Source organism: Plodia interpunctella, chromosome 21 (genome assembly GCF_027563975.2).
Source record: "Plodia interpunctella isolate USDA-ARS_2022_Savannah chromosome 21, ilPloInte3.2, whole genome shotgun sequence".
Taxonomy (NCBI): Eukaryota; Metazoa; Arthropoda; class Insecta; order Lepidoptera; family Pyralidae; genus Plodia; species Plodia interpunctella.
In genome coordinates, this window is record NC_071314.1 from 5,871,775 (window position 1) to 5,891,501 (window position 19,727).

General features: G+C 35.2%; 2 protein-coding genes across 11 annotated transcripts in view; both read left to right on the forward strand.

Moving 5' to 3' along the window:
* The window catches only part of LOC128679094 (uncharacterized), a 232,604-nt gene extending 215,601 nt beyond the window's left edge, over window positions 1–17,003 (forward strand). For 9 of the 10 annotated variants that reach the window (XM_053761090.1, XM_053761094.1, XM_053761086.1 and 6 more), the window contains 18 exons: window positions 2,464–2,617; window positions 3,005–3,166; window positions 4,637–4,736; window positions 5,341–5,479; window positions 6,148–6,323; window positions 6,841–6,917; window positions 7,508–7,672; window positions 8,003–8,113; window positions 8,190–10,053; window positions 10,130–10,229; window positions 10,314–10,533; window positions 10,858–11,258; window positions 12,034–12,224; window positions 12,671–12,812; window positions 13,290–13,417; window positions 13,687–13,808; window positions 14,489–14,686; window positions 14,996–17,003. In XM_053761090.1, the coding sequence (XP_053617065.1) occupies window positions 2,464–2,617; window positions 3,005–3,166; window positions 4,637–4,736; window positions 5,341–5,479; window positions 6,148–6,323; window positions 6,841–6,917; window positions 7,508–7,672; window positions 8,003–8,113; window positions 8,190–10,053; window positions 10,130–10,229; window positions 10,314–10,533; window positions 10,858–11,258; window positions 12,034–12,224; window positions 12,671–12,812; window positions 13,290–13,417; window positions 13,687–13,808; window positions 14,489–14,686; window positions 14,996–15,142 (4,597 nt within the window). In that variant the 3' untranslated portion in view covers window positions 15,143–17,003. The remainder of the gene's footprint in view (window positions 1–2,463; window positions 2,618–3,004; window positions 3,167–4,636; window positions 4,737–5,340; window positions 5,480–6,147; window positions 6,324–6,840; window positions 6,918–7,507; window positions 7,673–8,002; window positions 8,114–8,189; window positions 10,054–10,129; window positions 10,230–10,313; window positions 10,534–10,857; window positions 11,259–12,033; window positions 12,225–12,670; window positions 12,813–13,289; window positions 13,418–13,686; window positions 13,809–14,488; window positions 14,687–14,995) is intronic. The other variant, XM_053761087.1, reaches the window with a different exon arrangement.
* Window positions 17,004–17,673: 670 nt separating this feature from the next.
* Window positions 17,674–19,641, forward strand: LOC128679037 (uncharacterized). The gene is made up of 2 exons (XM_053760983.2): window positions 17,674–17,995; window positions 18,287–19,641. The coding sequence occupies exons 1-2, from the start codon at window positions 17,820–17,822 to the stop codon at window positions 19,554–19,556; spliced, it is 1,446 nt and encodes a 481-aa protein (XP_053616958.1). The 5' UTR covers window positions 17,674–17,819; the 3' UTR covers window positions 19,557–19,641.
* Window positions 19,642–19,727: the final 86 nt, after the last annotated feature.

Genomic DNA, 19,727 nt, shown 5'->3' on the forward strand with positions numbered 1-19,727 from the left:
TCGCAATGTGATTGGTTCGCTGCGTCTCACTTCGAATCGACTCGATAGTGAGAAGTAAAATGCAAGCCCGCTCTAAACCCTTTGTACAACTCGTATAATGCAGCAAAAGACAAACAAAACTGCAATTATTTGTGAAAGCCGTTATGGTATGTGTACGGAGCAACGAACTCTGTTGGAATGTAAGTGCGAATCATACAATTCATATTTTAAAATATTAGTAAACGCTTCCGCGTTTTTTACTTTAAAAATTTCCGTTTAGTTTAGGCTATCGTAAACAGAGATATTAAATTCGTTTGATTAAGTTTCCCACAAATAAAAAGATATTCCAATCTTGATTAATATTGTCCAATCGTGGATTCGCTGGATTCATTGAATAAAGAAATTTAGAATTTGATTTGATTGTGCGCGGCACCGCATTTATCAACAGTGAATTGAATTCGATTTTTACTGGTGAATCGTTTAATTTAGAAATAAACTGAATACATTATTTCTTAAGACTGTATCCTACTTCATTGCATATGATAAGTAGTAAACTAGATGATACATAACTAACTCAAGTCTGACCTCTTATTACTATCACATTCAGCATACTTAACTTAAAATCATCTTTACCATACAATTCTGACGACTTCCAAAAAATCTGACGACCTCAGTGGCGCAGTGGTAAGATTCTTGCCACTGAACCGAGAGGTCCCGGGTTCGATCCCCGGTCGGGTCATGATGGAAAATGATCTTTTTCTGATTGGCCCGGGTCTTGGATGTTTATCTATATATGTATTTATTATAAAATATAGTATCGTTGAGTTAGTATCCCATAACACAAGTCTCGAACTTACTTTGGGGCTAGCTCAATCTGTGTGATTTGTCCTAATATATTTATTTATTTATTTATTTAATTATTCTACTTAAAATAACAGTTTTACTGTTTGAAACTGTATGTAAGTTATTTGGTTTTGGTAATCTAATCAAATTTATACTATACTAATGATCTGACCAATCGTAACTTTAACTTTAGTTCACCTGTTTTCTTACAACAACACGAGTATAATTTACGATAATTCGTACACATAGGCTCCATCAAAGCTGTGCTGTCCTGAGCGAACCGTAGCTGGGTTTCAAACAACCAGTAGAATGCCGTTTGTTAAAAATTACAAAATTCTATTGGTATAGAGGGGAGGTCACTCGGTACTCGGTGACCCCCCCCCCCCCTCTAGCTGGGTTTTGAACAAACAATAGAAACAAATGACATGAATCTATTAGTTGTTCGAAACACCGCTTTGCACTGCTTTGGTGGAGTCCCAGCTTTAATCGTGCACGGAGTCGTGCGGACATAAAGCAATTTATCTTCAATATCACGAGATAAACTATCAAATATTTTGTCGGAGGAAAACATCCAGTGTGAAGTGTAATAAAATACAAATATGACGATAATGGCGGCAGAAATTTGGAGGCTGTTCGTTCAGCGAGCGACAAAGTTTTTTGTACTTGTCTGTAACAATAATGCCTTGTACTCACTGGGGAAAATATATCCCAAGACACGGGACGCTTAAAACTTATTATTTCATGTGACATTGATAGACGGCGTACAATTCTCTCTTTTCAATTATGTACACTCCTGATTCTCCACGCAAAAAAATATGAAAAACTATTAATATCTATTGATCGCTGCTAGTATTTTATTTTATGCGGTCAATTTTGGAAATATCTCAATTTTGTCTATTTTCAATATCATTATGTTCAATACTTTTGAATATTTGAGAAAGTTTGAAAAATTTCTTGTCCAATTCGTAAAATTGCGAGAAGTCAAATTTTTGATGTTTCCTGGGATATACCTCGACTAGTGAGTACGGGGTTTAATATGAATAATTCTCTATCATAAAAATGTGTTTTATATGTTCTTTTTTTATTTATTACTCATCGATAACGCCGGGAAGTTTAAGAAAGTTTTCGAACAGCCTTCATTGTTTGAAACCGCCATTTTGTAATGTCGCTTTTTCTGTATGCTTTTGGGGTGTTTTTGTATATTATAGCAACTGTTCGAAAACTTTGCACAACCATTTTAGTTGTAATTTTTGTTTCGCTATTGCTATTTTTGTTTTATTTTTTATCCCCGAGTATATTGTGAAATAAACGAGTTATTTACTTTTTTTACTATTACACAATTCTACTTTTGCACAATTTTATTGACTCGAAATACTTAGTGATTAAAATATTTGTCATCTAAAATTAGGTAATGCTAAGTCGGTTTTTCTTATTAATTTGCATCTCCATATAAGTGATCTTCTTTGTTCCAATTACTATTACCTATATATTTTTCCCATTTGATTGCACATTAACACTTTAGACTCAATTTGCCACAAAAAAATTATGATAATACCTCTATACGATTTTGTGTTCGCGAAAGTGTTATTCTTTTTTTTTTTTGTTATGTTGTAATCATAGACAACAATTATTTTTTAACAGGTACGTGTTCACAATAGTGAGCTATCTGATTGGCGTGTTCATATTCGCCACTATAGTCGGCCAAGTTGGCAATGTTATCACCAACAGGAATGCCAACCGTCTGGAGTTTGAAAGGCTTTTGGATGGCGCCAAAACTTACATGCGACATCACAAGGTAAGAAATTAAAAATAAAGCATACTAGCGAAGAATTATTAGACATATCTCCTGCTTTTGCTTTTTTTTTTGAAGCCAAACTAAAGAAGTATTATTATTAAAGGATGAACACTTTGATGATCTTGGTATATCAAATAGGCAAATTTGTAATATTTTCTTTTTTTGATTATAAAAAAGATGAACACTTTTTTTGTACTTTTACAATTTCGAACGTTTAATTTTTTAAATATCGTTTTATTCGTAACATTGGCAACGGTCATTGGTTATAGAAACAAGGAATTTGGCCAATGACTATATTATTTAAATAAATCTGACTATAATAGTTGATTGTACGATTTTATATTTATTTTTATTAACTTGTATTTGTATTAATTTATGTCTTGACAGGTGCCAGGCGGTATGAAACGTCGAGTCCTACGATGGTACGACTACTCGTGGTCGCGTGGCAGGATACAGGGCGGAGGGGACATCAACACAGCTCTAGGGCTCCTCCCGGACAAGCTGAAGACTGAACTAGCGCTGCATGTCAATTTGAGCGTGCTGAAAAAGGTAAATACTTCATTTTTCAGAAAATTGCTTTATAAAGTAGGGGTTAATTCGTATCAAAATAAGCCATTTAAATATTGTTAGGTCAATGGCGTTCAAAATATGTGTTGCTTTACAATAAATCCTGAAAGTACCTACGATAAAGTTCTAGTTGGATTCTGTATTATAAATGCATTAATAATGACCTCTAAGTTACAAACTACTAGCATTTCAAAACCAACTACTGCTAAGTAGCGCCGAAAGAAACTTCACGGTGTAACATGAAGTTTACAATAAGCATATTTCTTCTCGGGGTTTCCGTTGAATTAAATAAAGTGGGTACTTGTGTTAGGAGCTATCTACTCTTCAATAACAAAGTGTGTTTAACAGAAGTAGAATGGAATAGAAATAAGTTGATTAATAAAACTACAAATATACATAACAACTTAAAAAATGAAAATTAAAAAAAAAACAAAAAGTGGGTAAGTACAAAAAAGTGATTATATGTGTGTGCTGCAGTAATCTAAACAGGCCACAACTCAGTGGTCTTATTACTCTAGGAGCAGTACTGATTTTCAGTTGTAGCTAAATAAATTTATATATAAATAAATAATAAATAAATATATTAGGACGAATAACACAGATTGAGCTAGCCCCAAAGTAACTTGTGTTATGGGATACTAACTCAACGATACTATATTTTATAACAAATATATGTATAGATAAACATCCAAGATCATTTTCCATCATGACCCGACCGGGGATCGAACCCGGGACCTCTCGGTTCAGTGGCAAGAACTTTGCCACTGCGCCACCGAGGTCGTCTAGATAGGTAGATGGTTAAATAAATAAACTGTTTAGGTATTTGATTCTGCAAACAAACAATACATACAGTTAAAGTTTTGTAAGTACTTAATAATAATAATAATAAATCCCCTCGCAAGCCTCTCAAAGGACCGGACTATGTGCCGTGAATCCCAAAAGGAGATACAAATAATAATAGTTATTATTATTATTATAATTTATTTGTCAAATCCATAAATTGTTAGAATTTTCTTAACCTATGTTAGTAAGCAACAGTCCATGTATTTTAAAACGAATTGAGTCACTGTATCGAGATTCATGTGCGTGACACATGAATCTCGACCCCGTGTCTCATTATTGGACAGTCAATCCTGTCAGACAACACATTTGGAATGCCGTTGGTGCTGCTCCGAATACGTTGTATCAACGAGGCCACTCTTTTCCTAATGATTGCATGAAAGCCATCAGTGCGCCTCTCCGCAAACATACCCGAAGCGCTACAATGTTTTGGAAGCCCCAACAGTATTCTAAATATGTTGTTATACTGAATGCGAAGTGCGTTGACTGCCCTGTGAGTATAAATTATTGCAGGTGTAAAAGGACTGGTAATATGCCTTAAATAGGGAAACTTTTACATCCTGTGAGCATATGGCAAATCTACGAGCCAGCTTAATAAGAGCTCTGTTTCAGGTGACCATATTCCAGGAATGCCAGCCCGAATTCCTCCACGACCTCGTCCTCAAAATGAAGGCGTATATTTTTACACCTGGAGATTCTATATGTAGAAAAGGTACTTATATTTATTTTATGCAAGCAATTACATTTCAATTATGATGATAATGTTTTTAGCTACATAGCTAAGTCTTATTTGGCATACAACGGTTCAGACAACTAATTAAATATTATATTTATACTAAAATAATATAAATAACAATGGATGCCGAAGACCATGCGAAGAGTATTAAATGGATATGGCGGGGGAAGAAACGGGAAAACGCTCAGATGATAGTAAAAGAGCTAGATCTCTCTCTCGATGTGTAATCTGATTGAAAAAAAAAATGTGTAAACTACCTATATATTCTTAAGGAGTAGCAACTTGTGAATATATAATAATATCTATCACAAAACTCCTACAATATAATTATTTCGTAGCACTTTTGTATCATCGCAGTCGTAGCGTTTCGTAGCTCTGTAGCATGTGTGTGCTACGAACTGCTACGACCTAGAGCTACGACATCATCAATTAAACTTCTTTCACATTATAAATGTGACACTAAAATGCTTTGTGTAATAGTATTTCCATCAGCCAATGCTTACAAACCGGTTCTTTTTCTTTTTTTATTGATCTATGCTTCCTATTGTCAATTTAAAAAAAAAACATTTTTTTTAATCAGGTGAAGTGGCGAGAGAAATGTTCATAATAGCTGACGGGATTCTAGAAGTCATATCGGAAACTGGCCGAGTTCTGACAACCATGAAAGCAGGGGACTTCTTTGGTGAAATCGGGATTCTTAATTTGGACGGTTTAAATAAGTAAGTGGTGCCGGCAGGGGCTCTGTTGTAGAGTGAGATTAATTTCTATATTATTTTTATTTATTATAATAAAAAAAAACAAATTTAAGCGCTTGAGGAACTCTGTGCCAATGGGCTGACAACTAGGGATGCCAACGAATGAGCGAAAAACTTGGAAAGCGGATCCTAGGGATTTTATTTTCTTTGTATTCTTAGATATTATTATTAGGTTATACATATTTAAATCTATAAATATCAAAACACAGAGTATTTTGCCAGATATTATTTTACAAGCTTTTATATAAACTTGCAATGTATATATGACACATGTCTCGGGTGGAATCTAGCGACTCTATTTTGAAGCAGATATCTTCAAATTGTTCTGGAATTTTGTATACACGTTTAGTTTGGATGACAATGCATAATTTGATAAGCATGACCTGATGGTGCGCCAACTCCTCAATAGTTTACTGCAAGGACATTATTTTTTTATCATTGAATGCAATATGATCTCTCACACATGGATTTAGTAAATACTTCGTCCAACGGTCTACCTACTTATTCCAAGCTCTTAGACAACAATAAAAACTTATGTCAAAAATGACATATGTATTTATTTTGTAATAAACTTTTTTCTATAAATCTAGGTATGTAGTTGAGTTACAGTTTTAAAAATTATTATTTTCCAGACGAACCGCGGACGTCAGGTCAGTAGGATATTCCGAGCTGTTCTCACTATCCCGGGAGGACGTGCTGGCGGCTATGAAGGACTACCCTGAAGCTCAGGAGATCCTGCAGACCCTGGGCAGGAAGCGGCTGCAGGAGGCCAAGAGCATGTCCAGGCAGAAGGGCAAAGGTGACCGTCGTAAGTGTCGTTATCATTTTGCTAATGAAATAACTTGCTAAATGAAAAAAGCAAGAATTTATAAGAATTATAAGTAAAAATACGTCATTACACATACTATTATAGAGTACAAATTTTGGAGTCAAAAATTCCTTAATTTACTAAAAAATTGTATTAAATGTATTAAAAAATATATTTATCAGTGACATTAAATTATTGTTTGGTTATTGTATTTCTTTGACCTATTTAGTAAACCTACTTAAAATCGTGATAACTTTATTATTGTGCAAAAATACATAAAATCTATTATTATTAAATTTTATGTGAAAATGTGTTGGTTTGTCCTTCTTGTACGTCAAAACATAGCAATGAATTAATGAGATTTTTTGTTTAAGAGAGTGACAGGCTACTATTTGCCGCTTGCCAAGTTGCAAGCAACTTCTGGTATAAAACATGAAAATGCATTTTATTAATAGAAAATGACACTTGAAAGAAATATTTAATCATATTTTCCATTTAATAAAATTTGTACTTTCAGGTGAAGTGAGTCCAGATAAAATGGGTGACGATAGCACATCTAAAGGAATTGTTCGAAAATTGAGAAGTGATGTTAAGGTAATGCATGCCTTGAAATAAAAAACATATCAAAATCAAATGTTTCTTACTTTACGAGTGGTCGTTTTAACAAAAAATACCGTCAAGAAACCTTACTTATTTGATTTCACTTTCAAAAATTTTAAAGTTACACAGGTACAACATTGACAGTCATTTTAATGTTCCCGATGACATGAGACACAATCTCGATGTACAAAACCATCACCATACAAAAGTGGAAATTCACAGGCAAATCACAATTTTTCTTTGTCAGTCACTCGTTGTGGTTGTGCCTGTGTTGCCTGTTCCTGGGCGAAATAATCACTACGAAAATATAACAAAACGAAACATTCACCCTGCGAGGGTTTGCCATCGAAGTGGCTCGGTTCTGACAAGAGTATATTTAGCACCCAATAGAGCATTGCAGATTTGCCATCGACACGCAAAGAAGAAGACCTGCGGGGTGAAACTTACCTCATACGTAGCCAGCGTCTAAAATAGGGGCGCCCTTATAATACTTGTATTTATAAAAACATACGCGCCAACCTCGAGCTGAATAACGGAACACTGATTCCAAGGGTAATAGAATAATAGGGTTGTCAAAATTACAGGGTATCCGCAATGCAATCCGCAGCAGATCCAGGGCTGGTCGTCGCTCAGGGGAGTCCCTGGAGCTGCAGGCGCTGGCCGGCGCGGAGCGCGCCACCGCCGACTGCAAGGTGCTGCGGAGGATGCCAAGGGTTGAGAGCGATGACTCCCAACCACATCCTCACGAGGTTAGTATAATTTTCTTGTGAACTCATGACTCTAAAAATGAGGTCCAGGTTATGCAACTAATCGTCTGTGACTCCTGAAGGTGAAGTTGCCATCACTTCACACACAGACACTTAATTCCATTAGACATGAACAATTCATCGGTGATTGAATAGTTCATGACTAATGGAAAGATAATGTTAGAAAAGCTAATAATGTTCACGTCAGGCCTATGCTTGGCAATGGAAAGGCTGAAATGATGATGATAATTAAATATAAGTAATATTGGCTCGGTAATTTATTTAACAAAAAAATGCAAGTAGTACCTTGCATAATATGGAATATTATTTTAGGATAACAACGGTGAAACAACATCAGGTAGCAAAGATGGGGAAAAATGTATATCTCCGATTGGTGCGGGTCTTCCATTATTAACACGACTGAAAATGCTAAAGGAAAAACAGGTACGTGGCAATTCCATATTGTTGTACTCAGCTCGATGTATGAAATCAAAATTCTTAAAAAATACTTTATTTTTAGGATCGCGAAGAAAAAGTAGCAAAACAAAGGCATACATCATCCCCAGTATCTTTAACTCATCCGACACCATCAACAAGTTCTGCTCCAGATGGTGAAGCTGAAGTTATAGGCGCTGGTCTGCCTCTCATCCAAAGATTACTTCTCCTTAAAGCTAAAGAAGAAAGAGAAAAGAATCAATTGACTCCAGCAACTAGCAATCAACCGTCTAGCTCGGATACTATAAGTCCGAGCTCTATAAAAAGTCCTCTTAGTCCAACAATAAAAACTTTAAGTCCTATTAGAAAAGGTTCAGAATCAAGTTCTCCAGGAAAACTTCAAAGTCCAACGACAAAAACATCTAGGAAAAATTCCTCGGGCTCTAGCGATGGTGCTTCTCGACCCAAAGTCAGTTTTAGGGACAAAATACTTCAAGTCCAAAGTGATGGGACTGCAGTTTGTCAACCGCTTAGCAAAGATGCGAGTGAAAAGCCTGCAGCTGTAGTAGAACCTACTCCAAAAACAGAAAGTAACTTAATATCCATTCCCCATTCTGTGGTAAGTAAAATAAAATCACCAGCGAAATCAGTTGGCTCCACTTTCAGAGACAAATTAAAACTATTACAAGGAGGTGGTCAAAAAGATTCTGAAAGTTCACAAGAAAAAAGTAAACCTCCGTCATTAGATAAAACATCAGTTGAAATAATACCTGCGCAAAATACAGAAACGAAAGAAGAATTAAAACCAACAAAAAAGCCTTGGTCGAAATTAAAAAAGGCCGCGATATTAGGAGAGTCTAAAAGCCAAAGTAAATCTAGTATAGAAGAGAAAAAAGATACTGAAATGGTGGAAAGAGAAGAATGTAAAGTAGAAGCGGTTGTAAATATAAATGTACCTATAGTTACTACGGCGGAGCTTGTTAAAATAGACAATAATAATCTTCAAGGTTGTAGTGATAATGCTAAACAAGATAAACCTAAAATTTGTTTAACAAGCCCTTTGGAACCCGTCCAAGAAAAATCCTTAGATTTATTAACTTTATCGCCAAAAAAAAGTTTTAAAACAATTGAGCCAAAATTGACGAGTTCTGGGACGCTTTTGCCAAAATTTAAAAAATATAGATCAATTGATGATCTATCACCAGAATATGGTGGTTTACCATTTGTCAAAAAATTAAAAATTTTAAACGAGCGTCAGAAATTGGCAGAATTAGAAAAAGTTGTAAAAATTCGCAGTTCAAGTCTAGATTGCACTAGTTCTTCTGAAGATTTACTCGCTGACACCCTAACAAGAAGTCATTCTGAAGGAAGTACTATGGACAAAAGAAAATATAAAAGAAAATCAATAGATTCTGTCGGTAGTCATGAATCTAATGAAACGCTTGAGAGAAGAACACTAAAATCAATTTTGAAGAAACTTTCAGAGGATGTTACTCCTTCAGAGAGTCCAGAGAGAAGTAATGAATTAAGAAGATTGATCAGAGCACCTACTTTGGAAGGATATGCTGCAAGACATTCAAAATTTGCTAAGAGCGTAACGTTTCATCGTCATACACTGCCGTCTCCACCAGGTAGTGCACCAGCAGATGCTAAAAGTGGAAATTTCCAAATGCCTGATCCAGTCTCAGAAATGACAGTATCTACGCAAGCTATTACAGAAAGAGAAGCCGCACTATGTACTCAAAATCAAATAGTCCGAAACACCAACGAAACAGTTGTCACTTCCGAAGACTACGGTTTAAATATAAGAGCCGAGTATGAGTTACAACAAAATGCAGATCAAATATACGATTTCAAAACATTGAGGCCAGAAGAAATAAAAGTGCCTTCTGAGAAACCTAAGTTAACACTAATATCGGCTGTAGCTAACCAAAGAAAACTTTTGAGAGGTAAAATAACTTAAATTTGAATTTTTATATTTTTAAATACGCCATTTCATATTCAATTGTTGACAATATTTTGCAGGTTCACTTGAAGAACAAGAATATTTTGGCGAGGTCCTACTAGGTATTAAGCAAGTCATCCAAGGACATTTGCATGATGTTCAGGGGAAATTTCAGGAAAGGTAAAGACACTTTCAATTATTATATCGATTTATAATAATGTACAAGGCAGGTCTTACGGAATTAATTAATGTTATTATTCTTAGATTCAACAGTTTAGAGAACGAAGTACGAAAACGGGATGAAATAATAACGCAACTACAAAAACGCATTCAAGAACTCGAAAGGCTGGGACTTTCAGGATTACCTCCTCAAATAACGGAAACAGAACAACGACCTTCGCCCGAAGACAATATCGCAAATCAACCTTCAAAAAACGGAAGTTCGGGCAGTGAAGATCTTTCTGGTGCTGAAGAAGGGTTCATGGTAGTACCTTCATAACACTAGTAGAAAACTTAGCTACACTAACCTTCCTATCTACATTTCTTGAAAAGTATTTTGAGTTTGAAATTAGGTAAGACATCAAAATCATTGCAAAGCATGCACCTAACTAATTTTTATTGGACAAATTTATTTTGTTACAAAATGGTCTATGTTTATTCTGTATAGTAGATGTTATGAAATTAAAATTACTATAACCTAATAATGTTTTAACATTGGAGTCGTCCAAAAATTAAGAATATTCCAGTGCACCTAGATTTTTGACATTAGAGTGAAATTAATGATTTAGCTACATTCTATTTTTTCCAGAGAGGCGATTCGTTAGACACAGTATTCGCGACATCACCTCCAACTGTCAGTGCTGATGACGAAGACAAAGAAAAAGCCGAAGAATCAGAATCAGAAGAACCAGTAAAATCGTTATCAGCAGAGGAATTAACTGAAGACAAACTAACAGAGATTACTGAATTAGAACTAGGGAAGTTATCGTATTCAGAACTGCAGAGTTTAGCTGAGTCTTTGTCGAGTAGAGTCGATAAAACCTCGTCGAAAAAAGAGGAGTGGACAGCGAGTAAGTCGAAGAGGTTGGATCTGAATTTGGACGGGAAGGCTGGGACGTATTCTAGAAAGCGAGCGGCGAAATTGAGACAGAGGAAGTCATGGGAAGACCAAAGTGACCAGGAAAGCATGGAAATGCACGATTTGACTCGGTAGGAACTTTAGCTATTGTTTTACTTTTGTTTTTATGATAGAATAAATTAATATTAACATTCCAGTTTAAACCTTGACCATATCCTTTAAATATGATATGTCATTAATTGGTATTATTTACATATCATATTTAAATATTATTATTAAAAGATACTACTTATATTGGATTTTAATTTGATTTAGCTAAATCAAATTTAATTGTAGCGATAGAATGAACCTATTACTAACTAATGGCTGTAACGACACTATTAGTCCTTTGGTATTACGTTTATACACGTGAATTCAGCTTTATTCATTGCTCACATGTCCGACAAAGAGTAAGTTTAACCCCCAAATATACAGGGTTAGTGGTATCAAACAAAAAACCTCCTAAAGACTACTTGGGTACATCAAAACAAGCAACTTTTAATCTACGACTTTTCGTGATTCAAAGTTTTCTTTTTCATATGATATGAAAAAAAAACAATCTCATTTTCGATTCTACACATCTTAACTTTATGTACTAGCCGAGCAACACGAGACAGTACAGTAACGTTATGTAGCGGAATCGAACATATACTTAGTTAACGTTTTATAGAAACGACATTAATACTAAAATAAGGATTTTTTTGTATTTATTACGTTTAGACAAAAGTCGTAGAACAAAAGAAGTTAGTCTCTATGTACCTTATGCGTCTTTGGAAGTTTAGGCGTTAGATACCAGTAACCCTGTATATTTCAAATAAATACTCACGTATGTACCCAATTTAATCTGCGCCTGTGTTCTCTCCACAGACCAATGTCCCCGCAAATGACATCGGAGGACCGCTCCCTGCTGAGCCCAGAACAGTCGTCCCTTCGCACCAGTCGACGCGGCATCCATCCGTTCCACTTCTTCGGAACACATCTTGACACAACCAAGTCTAAGATCAAGAAGACGCTGTCCGTGGATACGGGGATGCATCATACTGGACGCAATGAGAGAAGTTCGTTGCTTTCACTACTAGTTGAAGTAGCAATAACATTTATTCACATTGAATCAAAATTGAACTCATTGATAATGATCCTTTCGTCTAACAAGTAACGTTTTAAAAATATATTATCCAATGCCAAAACTGTTATTGGATTAGTACATAAATTGCTACAAAACCTCAAAGTCAAAGCATTAATTCAGAAATTAGACCTTCACTGGCACGTCAAATTTTATATTAATTACTAATGTAATTATTGCTCAAAAAGCTACTAACAACAGATATTTCGGAACCACCACTGCCGAGAAGAAATGACGAAATAAACTAATTTATACAATATTGTAATCATTGCCATTATTGTTTCGTACCCTCAAAGATCTAAGAAAATTTCGTATAAGGCACATAATTACTGTCAAACGAGTATTATACTTTGACTGTACTCCATTAATCACCACTCCCAGGGCCCGCCCGCCAAGGCCGTCAACACCGCAAATTCAGTTTGGGCTCAATCTTCGGCTACAAGAGCGGCGGAACTCAGAAACCCAGCAGCAACTGCAACGAGGTGGTTTTAGACATCGGCAGCGACTACAGTTGGAGCGACACGTGAGTCCATGTCATTAATTTTGATTTTCTTTGCAGTCTTGCGTCCGTTGCTATCCAACGGCAATGAATAATAATTATATTGATTTAGAGAATCTTTGTTACATGAATTAGATTTAAAAGTAAACGCGACGAGTTATATGATCAATATGTAATCTAATATGTAAAATATTTTATTTGGTTTTGTAATGTTTTTCAATACGCACTAAAATCATTATTGAATACCTATACGAATTACAAATGTTTACTACTTTTAGGTTTTTTAACATTATCCATGTAAGTTGCAAAGTCATAAAATGTTCAGAGATTCGATTCTGCTAACATAATTCCTCAATGAATATTCAATTCTCATTATTTGCACACAATATAACAACTACGAATAAAAAACAAGTGAAAGATGATTTATACTCAACGTCAGAATCGTCAACCAGTTCTTTCTTACTTCACGCTGGTGTTTTAAAATGCTTACTCCATCGACAGGACATCGACCTCTTCAAGCAGCGATTCAGAATCTCTTCCCCGCACGCCCATGTTTGAAGAGTTCATCGAAAATAGCAGAAGAGGACGCGCCGGCAGCTCCAGCCATGAAAATGTGTCTCCTATAAGAGGTATTTTTCATTAGGCAGCCTGTTTTAATAGAAGTTCTTTAAAAAACTTATAATTGTAATTATGACCATCAATCTAAATAAAGACATAGGCAATCTTTTATCCCGGAAATATCTACTGTTCTTGCCGAAAATTAAGGCGGACAAAACCACGGGTGACAGCTAATACAATATCTCAATATTGTACTGAATAAAAGCAGTTTCAATGCAGCTTGTAAAATTAAGACGAGATATTGTACTGGTTTAAAAACTGATATTCAACTTTACTATAGCAAGTGGAGGAGACTGGGAGGTGATGATGCTGGCCGATGAGTTGGAGAAGAGGGAGCGAGAGAAGGAGAGGGAGGAAGCGAGAAGGCACCACTACCCGACCACTTTAAGAGATTTAGAAGAGGTGGGGATAATATTATTTTAACTTAATCCTTTTCCTCCGTTTTAACTTCCAACAAGTTTGACGTGTCGGTTGTCAATTCATCGTAGCACCCGAACGAAAACGAATTTTAGCAATCGCCGCCATAAAAAACAACATCTTCTTTTCTTGTGTTATTTTGACATCGTTCGACAAAACGATTATCTAGTTTGAAAAATAATTGAGAGTATTTTGACATGATTAAATTTAAAATAGGAAGGATTTTCAAAATGTATATTTGGTATAACATAACATATTAATATAACTCGGAACAGGTCCAAATTACTGTTAAACAATCTATCAGTATTCGAAATTCCTGAACTTATCACATACAGTCTTTCAACATGAACAAATATAACATAATAAATAAATAAATAAATATATTGGTACAAATCACACAGATTGAGCTAGCCCCAAAGTAAGTTCGAGACTTGTGTTATGGGATACTAACTCAACGATACTATATTTTATAATAAATACATATATAGATAAACATCCAAGACCCGGGCCCATCAGTAAAATATCATTTTCCATCATGACCCGACCGGGAATCGAACCCGGGACCTCTCGGTTCAGTGGCAAGAACCTTACCACTGCGCCACCGAGGTCGTCTAAATTAAAGGTATCTAATAATATTCATACAAAACTCTTAAATTTTCCTCCAGGAATCGGACACGCCGCAGCGCGAAGACAGCCCGGACGAGTTCTCCAACATCGGGGACTCCAACTCGTCGTCCACCACGCAGCTGCTGTCGCAGTCCACCAGCGAGCCCTCGCAGAGGTCCCTTGAGACCTCCTTCACAGAGGGCCCCAGGTCTGGCCGGGAGTCCAGGCAGCAACGAGGCGGGTCCTTGGTAGAAACGGTTAGTATTTCTCAACTTAGCCAATGCGCTGTGAAAATGCTATGTGAGATAGGTACTTATCTACTCATTATTAGTTTATTGGGTTTTAGAATACCTATGGGACCACAATTGTGAATTTCTAAGAGCAACAAAAATGTAAAGGACTGGCAACAACTGAATAGGGATGGCACGCAGGTCAGAGAAGATTGTCGTAAACAGAAGAAGGACAAGTGTATTAATCACGGAGTACTGCAGATGATAATGAAAATGAATGAAAAGAATTATATTATGTACATAAATGTTCTTATATTTTATTATCATCATTTTCAGGTACGACCCGATTCGTCTCTCCGGCAGTCGCGAGGTCTGATCCTCCGAGCCGCGAGTCTGGACCGAGAAACCACTCCCAACACTTCCCAGACACGACGATTTGGTTCCCTCAAGAGTTCCAGCACAGACTCCCACAAGAGACTCTGATCCGTTTCGCTAAACGGAACTCACAGGTCCAACGGATCGAACGATCCTAACGGAATTGTCAATGGACCTCGGGGATCCGAAGTTAAAAAATGTTGCCCTATCGAAAAAAATGGTAGAATTGGGCAGTCAATACCTAATCCTAAAGAGAACGAGAGAAACAATGTGATAGATATAGCTCAACATGTTGAATTGAGAAATGAGAATGTAGATGGAAATGATAATAGAGTAGGTCGAAATGAAAGAGAGAATGACGCGCCTAGCGGTCAATTATTTGTGGTTATTATATTGTTTTACGAAAACTATGACTATATTTTACTTTTGTTCCTAGACTAAGTGTGGGAGAGAGATGTTTGTTTTATCTTTATCTTAGTCTTGTAGTTTCTTGAAACGAACGTTAATAACGAAGTTAGATGCAGTCTTTTAAAATATATAATTATTATTGATGGTCAGATGCCAATTTGGAATAAATGATCTCTATTTGGAATATTGGAAAGTTATAATAAAATTACCTACACTATTTCAAAATCATTATCGTAGGCCTACCGTATACGAGTAGACTCAATAACTATTAATGTTTGTTATCTACGGAAATGGTTGCTAATTCCAGAATTAGGTAACAATCGAAATTATTCATATTTTTAAAGGTCAATCATTCACTTCATCACTTCACAATATAAAACGTTATCAATGGTATGATTTTTAAACGAATCATTATTACTAAGCACAATATTAATCTTTATTTTTGTGAAACTCCAAAGAAACTAACAAACGAATATAATAATTCATATAAAACATTGACATAAGTCCGTTAATATACCTATATAGTGCCAAAATATAAATTTATATCTTGTAGATAATTCAAATTCTATAGATGTTATGTCTAATATAAAATATTAAGATTTTAAGTGATGCTGTAAATAATATTTTATAGACTTTCTATAGGTGTAATTATTATTTTAAAATACTTATATCAGATATTTGTATTTGACTTGGTATGTTTTAAATCCTAGCTCTTGTAATAATTTTTGTATTTAGTTTTAAAGATTACGCAGATTTTTTTAAATGCATGATAATATTCAGGTGTGTACACATATAAAGCATTTAAAACTGTCCTTTCTCGAATTTCCATCTGTCATCACAACCTGATTCAGCTCACTCGTCTGTGCTTATTAATCTGTTTACATAAATATATTTGCGTTTATTTAGGTTTTATACATTATAACTATAAGCTTATCTTCAAGCCGGCTCCACACTGTCGCCAAACTCTGACAGATGTAGACGCGGTAAATAAAATTATGTTCATGACATTGCAGTTTGTATTGTTTCTACCAAGGAAGGATTTTATTTAACGCAATGAAAGATCATGTGTATGCCGGATCCGGTAAAGTTTGCCGACAGTGTGGAGCCGGCATCAAATTTAATGATTTGATTTCTCTAAAAAAATTAAAACAGCTAATGTTACCTAGATCTGAAAAATAAACCGAATTTTAACGATGGACATAATCCTAATAACTGGGTACAATTTTATATTTTGTAAGTATTTTAACTACAATACCTTAGCACAAGATACCTAAATACTAGAAAAAAATAGCTGTATTTTGACAGGTACCTATTAGGTAGGTAGGTACTACTAGAAACTACTAAAATAACTTACAATATTTTTAGATAGTAATATAGCCCAATTAAATTGACTACGAATGTAATTATCTAGTTATAAATTATATTATATCTAGTATGTAATAAACCTATTAAAAGCACGTTAGTGAGATAATAATTATGGCGATAGGAGTATCTAATTAATTTTATCTTATTATGTTTTAGGTGTAAACTAAAAATAAAATGATATTATTAAAAGTATCAAAGAACAAACGTGGTTTTATTACGACTTCTCATTATGATTTATTTGTTCGTCATGCCAAACGGTGTTCCCGGTTACATTCCCGGGTGTGTCCGCCGAAGCCCGGGGTCAGCGTAAAAAAATACCTTAAAAGTCTGAAGAATCTAAAGTAATTTTACTCCCGACCTATTGGTCGGGAGTAAAATTCCCCTCTTTGGGAATGTTATTGTTGCCTATCAGCTCCAAATAGTCTTATTCTAGGCATGATCACTCGCCACACGCCTCTGACGTTATTTCCCCTAATTCAGGAATTAATTACGAATGGATTTAATCTTATCAATTCGTTCTTTGGCGAATTTTCATGACACTTCATAAAAATAGTATATCATAATATTATGATGGTGTAACTAATAATTGAATGAAAATCGACATGAAAATGTTCTTTGAACACAATCCGAAATTGGAGCGTTTTCAATTCAAATCGAAGAGAACCGATTTGAATTGAAAACGCTCCAAAAATGCACGTCATCTTGTATATTCTTTGGGGAATATCTAATACGAGTCTAGCAACACTGTAAAACCAAAACTGTCAAAATGTCGAGTGTCAATCAATTCATTCATTTCATTCTTTTCTTTCCTTTGTCAATTTTATGTTCATTCTTTCCTACCTATAGTTCTTATTTTCATTCTGTTTGTTACTATGGCTGACTGATAAAATTTTTCCAAAACATTGTTATTATTTCGTTAATCAGAATTAGTAATACTTATAGCATACTTAATTTTTACTAATATCGAAATCAAATATTCAATCCCAATAGGGATTCGGTTCGAGCATCGAAAATGTCGCCTCGTAGGCAGCCATGTAGTTTGTACAAATTATGTGTAAAAAGTTGTATTTGTCTGATAAATTCTGCTTGTTATATTATAGAAAAAAGTTGTCCTGAACCCTCATTTCGTGAATGTGAGGGTCAAGCGTATGAATTGAAGTCTTACCTTTCGTCAATGCTTCCAGTAAGGTAAGGGATGCGCATTTGCATTTATGCATACAAATGATGCTCGCATTCTATTAAACTGTGCCTATTCTATGTACCATACATGATAAACTATTTTTGTTGAAGACAAATTGTTTAGGTTGCTTCATATAACACTCTCAGTTTTTTCTACACTCATAGTCCTTTGTTTACATGAACATCCTTGGGCTTTTGCTATTCCACTCTATCTCACATAATACTCTGTTAATTCTTACAAAATTGTATTTGTTAACCATAAATAAAAATAAAGTAACTAACAATATCTTTATGTTGCAGGTTATTTGATGTCCTCTGTTCAGAAAGAACATGTTGTCAATACCGCGGCGATCCCCGAGTCCAGCTCCATGTCCTCACACATCCCAACATGTCAGTTTTCCGTAAATGTGACCTCGATAATGGAATCCCTCAACTCTTCTGGATCGAATCTCTTGCCAACCTCCAACGATTAGTTGTACTCGACCTCAAATTCATTTGCACAGATGAAATTCTACAAGTCATCGGTCTCAACTGCCCTTTACTTGAAGAATTAAATATAGTTTCTAGAGTTGACATTTGCAAGTCACTTTTCAATGCTTCCATGTGGATAAGGAATGTTTCTGATGCTGGTCTTTGTTCAATAGCAAATTTAAAACATTTAAGAGTCTTAGCCATGGATCCTCCTAGGAATGAAAGGGCGAACCGAGCCGGTCGTTGTGTTTCTCAGGCAGGTATCATAATGCTGGTTGCTGAGCTTCCTTACTTAGAAGAGTTACGTATTGAATCTTGTGATATTGGGTCAACTTTAATAACAACTCCTGTGGACATTGGACCATTGAGTCTTCGTAAAATTAATTGCCATTTTGCTTCTGCAGATGGTATTCGTAGATTGATAAAGATTTGCCCATTCTTAAAAGAATTTTCAGTGACACATGTCTCAGAGCATAATAAAGAGGATATAATAGAACAAATAACTGCAAGCGATTTAAGACTGAATAAGTTGGATCTATCTTTCTTCTCTTACACAGATACTATGCAACAACTTTTAGCAGTTAAGGGTAGGTATTTAACACACTTCTCCCTATGGGAAATTGAGAATCTTTTGACTCTGGATGCAGTTCTGGCTATTGGTAACTATTGCCCGCATCTGAACTCGTTGTGTCTGATGACTCAGTCTAGACATTTTGTTATACCGAGGCATTTCCGGCGACCGAAAGGATTGTTTTCACATCTCAAGACTTTAACGATAGGCAACGGAAACTTCGACATAAATCGTATACTCACCTTCTTTCTGGATTGTTCGCAAGACCTTGAAAAGTTAATGATAAAATACCAATCAAATGCGAAAATAGATGAAACTTTATTGCAGTTAATAGACAAGGGTAGTTTGCAAAATGTTAATTATCTGTGGTTAGACTGCACTTTAGAAATATCTAAGGATGTAATAAAGAAAATTATTAAATGTTGTGAGAAACTACAAACGTTCACTGTTGATTTTGCTGAAGATATTAATGATATACATAAGTTTATTGTAGAAAATAATTTGGACCTGAGGTTAGGAAGTTATTAATGGTATGTATGTATGTACCTATATATTTGTTATTAAGTTGTATTTAGTGCATTATTTACTAAATAAATATTTTAATTCTACTTCAGCTGGTTATATTAATTTCCTCATTAATACAATACCTCGTAAACTCGTAAACCAGTATCTCAAATAGTGCCACCATCATACCAAAAT